General features: G+C 44.5%; 1 protein-coding gene across 1 annotated transcript; it reads left to right on the plus strand.

Moving 5' to 3' along the window:
- Positions 1–576: 576 nt before the first annotated feature.
- Positions 577–1,390, plus strand: LOC104279375 (potassium voltage-gated channel subfamily G member 2; the record flags this gene model as incomplete). The annotated part of the gene is made up of 1 exon (XM_009876643.1): positions 577–1,390. A coding segment is annotated over exon 1 (744 nt), but the record flags the coding sequence as incomplete, so codon positions are not given.
- Positions 1,391–7,416: the final 6,026 nt, after the last annotated feature.

Genomic DNA, 7,416 nt, shown 5'->3' on the forward strand with positions numbered 1-7,416 from the left:
TTTGGAGAACCTGGGTGGAGAGCTCTGGAGAAGGTGAAGAAGTAATGTGGCAAGGGAAAATTCGTGTTCAGGAGAGGTGCAGATTGTGGTGTGATGAAAGAGGGGTAAGCAGAAGGCAAAAATTAAGTCCTGGGTTGACGCATAATGTGCATAATTTGTGATAAAATAAAATAAAAATTTAAAAAATCATTTGTGACTAGGTTTCTTTATTAAGTTGCTAAAATGTAAATTTGCCCTTTATCGAAAAGAGACATTTTCCCTTTCAGTATCCATTGCCTTCCAGGATATAGATTGAACCTCTAGAAAAGAAATTCCTCAAAATGATACTACACCGTTGGTTTTTTCCCTTCATTCACTGACTAAACCCTCCAGAAGTATCAACATGGCTTCTAACGATATTGGAACTTAAGTTCTTTCCCCAAGCAGCCATCAAGCAAAGGTTGTCCTAAAATAATAGGGTAGAAAAGGGCATCATTGAGAAAGGTTTCTTGGGATTGAGAGGATGGGATTGGTTTATGTCTAGCGACGCCCTAATTTCATTGTAATTTTAAAATTCTGTTTTGCAGGTTGACTCTCCAGCCAAGCTCCAGATGCACACGTTTGAGTAGCCTCGCTCTCCCTATGGACTCAACAGAAGTATCCCAAGATGGCGTTGCTCACCGGGAACGCGGATCCGGAGTTCAGCTCCTACTCCTTCAATAACTTGGAAAACCTGTGTGAAGTGCAAACCAAGAAAGGATTCTTCTACAAGAAGGCCAAGCTTCTGCGCCCTGGGGAAGACCTGTGCTGCTTAGCCCGCCTGGATGACCGGACCAGGTTTGTGATCATCAACGTCGGCGGTATTAAATACAAAGTTCCATGGACCACCTTGGAGAACTGCCCCTTGACCAGGCTTGGGAAGCTGAGATCGTGCAGCAATTACGACGAGATCATGAACGTCTGCGACGACTACGACGTTAGCTGCAACGAATTTTTCTTTGACCGTAACCCTAGTGCCTTCAGGACCATCATGACTTTCCTGACAGCCGGGAAGCTGAGGCTTCTCAGGGAGATGTGCGCTCTTTCTTTTCAGGAGGAGCTTGTGTACTGGGGGATAGAAGAGGACCACCTGGAGAGGTGCTGCAAAAAAAGGTTGCGGCAGAGGGAGGAGGAGGCAGCTGAGGCCAAGCTGTACGAAGGGGAGATGGTGTTTAGTGAACCCACGCAATGTGCCTTCCAGGACAGAAGCCGACTAAGTCTGTGCATGCGAAAGCTCAGGGATATGGTGGAAAACCCCCACTCGGGGATCCCGGGAAAGATCTTTGCTTGCATTTCCATCTCTTTTGTGGCCATCACCGCAGTCAGCCTCTGCATCAGCACCATGCCAGACGTCAGAGAAGAGGAAGACCGGGTGAGCGCAGCTTTTCTTAGAGCAAAGCAGGGCTTGGTGGTGCCATCTCCTCAGGGAAGGGGGCCAGTGCCGCTCAGCTCCAGAGGGGCAGGGAACTGCTGGAGAGAGCCCAGCGCAGCCCCAGGGATGATGGAGGGATGGAACATCTCCCTGGGGAGGAAAGGCTGAAGGAGCTGGGGCTCTGCAGCTGGAGAAGAGGAGCCTGAGGGGTGACCTCACTCATGGTTATAAATATGTCAAGGGGGAGTGTCAGGAGGACGGAGCCAGGCTCTTTTCAGTGATGTCCAGTGACAGGACAAGGGGCAATGGGTACAAGCTGAAGCACAGGAGGTTCCACAAAAGCACTAGAAAAAACTCCTTCCCTGTGCGGGTGCCGGAGCCCTGGCCCAGGCTGCCCAGAGAGGGTGTGGAGGCTCCTGCTCTGGAGACTTTTCAAACCGCCTGGACACGTTCCTGTGGGGCTGCCCTGGGTGACCTTTTGACGTCCCTTCCAACCCCCAACATTCTGTGATTCTGTGACGATGGGGTCAAACCCTGCCTTGCTTGTAGGCTTTGCCAGTTCACACCCAGCAGACAGCTTTTACCCAGCAGATTTATTTTCTCACACTTCTAACCACTCGACAAACCAGCTGGCCCTGCAGGTATTTAATAAAAAAAACACGAAACCTGTAGATGGGGTGCTCACGACACAGGTTAGTTGGACCTGGCAGTGCTGAGTTAACATTTGGACTTGATGATCTTTTCCAACCCAAACAATTCCCTGACTGCAGGTATAAAATTCAGCCTTGCTGGAGGCGTCATATTTTGAAGTTAGGTTAAGAGCTGACAGATCATTTTTTTAACTTGAAGGTACTTGGACACACCATTTTCAATGAGCTCTCAGTACCCCCCTGTAAAAACCACGTCGACAATGTTTTGATGCTTGAGGTGAGGTAAAGGGCAAGGAAGCTGAGGCAGCATGTAACAGCAAAAAAAAAAAAAAGAAAAAAAAAAGAAGCAAATGTCCCAATTTTCAGGCACACTTAGTATTCTGAAGCATAGGCTGTGGATGCTTCGTGCCCTTGAAAATCAAGTCTTATGGATATTTTGTTTATTCTTCAGTTCAACAAATTTCCTAAGGGTTTAGTCCCTTATTTGTGCAAGCGGCTCAGTTTCCCAGGATGAGCTGTATGTAGGCCAGTGAGAGCTCATCCAAAGATCGATGGAGGAGGACATTCACATTTTCATTAAATTGAAATTTAATTGCTGCAATGCAGTCTAAGGGACTGGAGGGGGCGGGGACATTTAGAAGAGTTCGTGGGCTCATTTGCTCCAATCCAAGCTCGATGTTAAATGTTTGGGTTTAATTCCCAGCCCCGTGGTCATTAAGTGTGGTCACAGACTTCAGCTCCTAAGCCGGTAACTTTGCCCTGACAAGTTCTGCCTCTCAGCTCTCCGGAGAGCAGGACCCTTTGCTCACAGGTTAAATGTTGACAGAGTTGTTTGGTTTGAAATCAGAGTAATTCAGGAAAAAAACCAAACCAAACCACGTGTTTGATATTTAATTTATAATAAGGTCTTCATTGCAAAAGACCTGAAAATTGAAGGTAGCAATACTGGGCACTAGTGGAAACTACATTTTAAACATAATTTTAAAAACACGTGCTTTTTGCTGTAATTACCCAATGCGCTGGAATTTTAAGCACAAGGGTTATTTTACTGCTGTGAACTGAGATGTATTTAGTGTTTAGATGTTCCTGGGTTTGAGAGCTGAATAATTTCCTTTCAGAATTAGCAGAGTTTAGGCACCTTCTAATGATCTGAACATAAATAGGGATTTTAATATCACTTGTTGGGCAAAGCAGGGTAATAATGAAGATAGAGCAAGTGTATGAAAGAAGCCTGGGCTTCTTGGGACTGTTTAAAGGAGCACATTTTCAGTCAGATGCAAAATTGTACCAAAAAAAGGTGAATGCAGGCTTGCTCTTGCAAAAGCAGCCAACCTGATTCCCCAGCGCGAGGCTCTTCCGTGGGATTTAGGGTACACGCGACTGCACCTAAGTTGCTGTTGCAGCATAAAGCGAGGAGGGTTAATGTGATCCTTGAGTATGGAAGCTCAGTCATATGTGGTGCCGCGGCGTCAAAGAGGACCAGGAGATCAGAGAGCCCCTCCTGCCTCGCCGTACTTTCTAGGGGATTGGGAAAAGCTGGTCCGATTAAATATAGGAAGTTGCAGTGCAATAACCTTCAGCTGCAGAACGTCGCAACAAAGAGAGAGGCTCATGAATAAAGTTAATAATAGCTCGTAAAGAAGCCTGAAACTATTTAAACTTCATTTACACACTTTGCTTCAGCTTTCTTCTTGGTGAGGATGGGGAATAGCTAAATCAGTAAAACAGTTGTTATGGTTGGTGCTTTCTGACCTAAGCTGGCATCTGCTTGAGGCTCTGCCTTGAAGCTTTCGAGAGCTCCTTTTTAGCACTATCTGGCTTTGTGACTGTTCAGCTGTCTTTCTGCACGTGGTGCTGAGACCTGCTTGATTTTACCGTAGAGCCACACATTTGCGTGACGCATAAATATCTGGATTGTTTTCGTGAATGAAAGAACAAAATTGCAGCTTGTCGTTTCCCTTCTTTCCTGGTGGAACAAACCATTCCAGAACTCACAACCCAGTCAACTTAAAATATGAATTTAGAGAAACCTCCCTGCTGGCATTACAGATAACTATTTATAGGGTGTAGGCACCAAGGGTGACTTTTTATAAGAATCTTGGGGAATTGGACTAACTAATTTCCCTGCGGATCAGCTAAGATTTCGTTGTACTGTTTTCTCAGTGCTGCTGTTTAAATGCAAAAAAACCCCGAGCTCTGACAGTATCACCCGTTTGGTGCCTAAACTGACCAGGGGTTCAGGTCACAGCTGACCGGAGGCCAGGGAAAGACCAAGGGACTCGGTAACGATGGCCACCTGCCTTTTCTGCAACATCGGGCACAAGGAAGTTCCTGGAGACATGAGATTCATGCTCGTATTCACATGCCCTTGCTTAAGGAATGTGGGACTTGCAGAGCTGTATTTCAACTAAAGATATTTTTTAAAAATAAAAAAAAAGTGGGTTTTTTTCTTTCATAAGCTGAAAGTAGGTTTTCTGCCGAGATGGTGTTTAAATCAAAATGGTAACACACAGTCCAGCTTAGAGGCTTTGAGAGCATCCTCCTCCCACAGCTTTAGTCGTCAGCAGTAAGGAAGGGTTTGCTTTATTGTTCACATGCTCCTGCATGTTCGTGTTGTCCTGCGCTTCGCTTGTGAATGAATTAGTTCATGCAAGATGCGATTCTTGGGTGATCTCCTTAGAGTCCAAAAGCTGGGGAGTAGCTGCCGAGTTCTGCAGTGCAAGTCTGAGCCGTCGTAGCGTCGTCTCCCAGCTGGTCAGACCGATCTGCTGTGCACATTGCCTTTCAGACAGCTCCACTGGGTCTGAGAGCAGCTGAAAAGTGATGAAAGAGAAAAGGGATGTTGCTTCTGTGGGTCACACAGAGAGCTTTAAAAATCAAGGAGTCCGAGCTGCTCAAGCTAAACCTTCAATGTTGAGTTGCGTCAGGTTTTTATGTGGTGCGCATCTTTTATCTGATTCCTGTGCAATCTGCAAATGTCAGACTAACGGCAAAATGTTCTTTGCAAATACCAAGAAGCGCTGACCGTGTCCTTTCTGGTCATTTCTCTGAGGACCTTGCTTCTCTGTGAACCATGTGAATGGTATGGTTGGACTCGATGATTGTAACGGTCTACTATAACCCAAATGATTCTGTGATTCTATACAGTCCTTGACGCAGAGGAAACACGTGCATTGATCTTTCCTTTGTGGATCTGAATCTACATCTTTCCTTTACTGGTTGTCCACATCCAGCTGTTAGCATTCGAGTGTATCTCAAAACCAGTTTCTCTTACCGAGAGAAATCTTACCGAGGTTGGGATTGGTGTAGGCAGTAAGATCGTTTCCCTTTGCAAGGCTACCTTAGGCTGCTAATGAACGGAAAATGTTTGAAGGGATGATTGCTTTGTCTTGATATCGGTTGTGTAGGCAGTAGGTTACAATAAATAGACTTTGGGAACCACCTGAGACTGTTTTAGGCTTAAGAATGAAAAGAAATGGAGAGCGTCTCTCTGCACTGTTAGCTTGGGGATGAGGCGAGAGTTGAGTAAGATAAAATTCCTGTTGGCTTGTTAATAGCTCTATGCTGTGCTAACGAACTCTTTCGGTCTACAGGATATCTTCTCATGAATAAATAGCAGGCTCACGTCTTCTTTTAAATATTGTATAAATATGCTGCAATATAACATTAGTGATAAATAAGTAAACAGCTAAGCTTCTTCCATAAAAGCATTGGTAACTTCCTCACGTTGTTAACTGGTTTGTGTTTGGTGCAACGTGGCTAACTCAGCAAAATATGCTCTATATTTAATTTATTTATTTTTTTGAATATTTCTCTGGTCCCACCACCATAACTATCTGCACCTACCAGTGGGTTTAGTCTCCTGGCTTCCAGGTGAACCACCCAGGGAGCCTCTGAAGCAATCTCGCAGCTATAGTTTCTTGGCCTCCAGGCTCTTTTGTAAAATCACCACAGCTCCTCAGTATTGCCTGCTGGCTAATATCCCGAGGGCACGGCGTAGCTTCTCTACTCCAAGGATTGCTCCACTGCCTTTTGGCAGAGAGCTTGTGCTTCGTGGGCTTAGTGTCCTAGTGTTCTGAAAGAGAGAACTCATTTATTTGTAGTAAAAATATCATCTGGACACGTCATCTCAGAGCTCTGGGGTATGTTGCGATCGGTTCTGGAGGCTTGGAATGACAGAAAGCAACCAGATTTATGGTTGGCTGTACCTCCTATAGCTCAGCTGAGGTAATGAGCTGATTCATGTGTCCAGCACTTAGAAAAATTGCATTAAATCATTTAACATTATAAATGCTTACATTTTCATTGCTTAAAATGTAGCGATTGAGATGAAGTATAGAAGTTTTTGAAATATGAGACTTTTTGAAGCGTCCACAGAGACATTTAGATTCAAGACAAATTAAGTTAGGAGAGTGGTATGTAAAAGGAAAAAAAAAGTAGAACATTTTTGCAATAGATTTTTCACAAAGGCTAAAAAGGATAGAACATTTTTTTGCAATAGGTTTTTAGCAAAGGCTTAAGAAAGGGCCGGGAGAAAACCATAAGGCTGTTGGCTTTTTCTAAAGGTAAACATGGTATCAGTTCTGAGTAAAACCAGGAAAAAGATGGTACTGAGTACAACCAGCAACATTTTTGAGGACGACAGCATAAATAATTCTAGTCTACGTAGAACATCGCTCATTAGACAAACCTAGTATAACTTTCATGACGTTTTAAATTTTTCTGGGAAAAAAAAAATCACTGCTGGCTATAGGTGCTTTTTCATCTGAGGTGCTGGTGAAGAGGTAAAGCGTGAGGCTGTGGATCCTGTGTCCAGGCTGGTATCCATTAAGCAAGGAAGAAGAAAAAGAAAAGTTAAAAGAATTCTTTAAAATCTGAAAAATCTGCTTTCTAGTGAGGTGCTAGAAGAGCTTTTAGTGCAGTAAACAGCAGAAGAGAATGTCTGTGGACAACAGTGAGCAATAACTGGAACCTGCAGCTAGAAAAATGCACGCTCTAATTAAAATGAGTAATTAACAATGGAAACCATTTATCTACAGATGCTTAAATACATCTCACACAGTTTTTAAATACATTCTGTCCTGTGGCTTATGAGACACGTGGTAGGATGCTCTGGAGAGTGGGTACCATCCCGTCCCCAACTTGGTGCCAGCGAGGGTGCTCCATGTCTGGGGCTCCCTTGTCCCTCGTGTCGTCTTCAGACCTGAAGTCATCAGTTGGAACTGAACAGTGGCGATTCATAATTGTGATTAAAAGATGAGGGAAGCCAGCAAACTTCAGAAGCTTTCTGAAGAGGAGGGACACGGAGGGAGCCTGGCCCCATGAAGGCAGCGTCCTGACCAAAAAGCAGGCTTGGAGAAAGAAATATCAGAGGGA

The sequence above is a fragment of the Apaloderma vittatum genome, unplaced genomic scaffold, assembly GCF_000703405.1.
Source record: "Apaloderma vittatum isolate BGI_N311 unplaced genomic scaffold, ASM70340v1 scaffold4829, whole genome shotgun sequence".
Classification (NCBI taxonomy): domain Eukaryota; kingdom Metazoa; phylum Chordata; class Aves; order Trogoniformes; family Trogonidae; genus Apaloderma; species Apaloderma vittatum.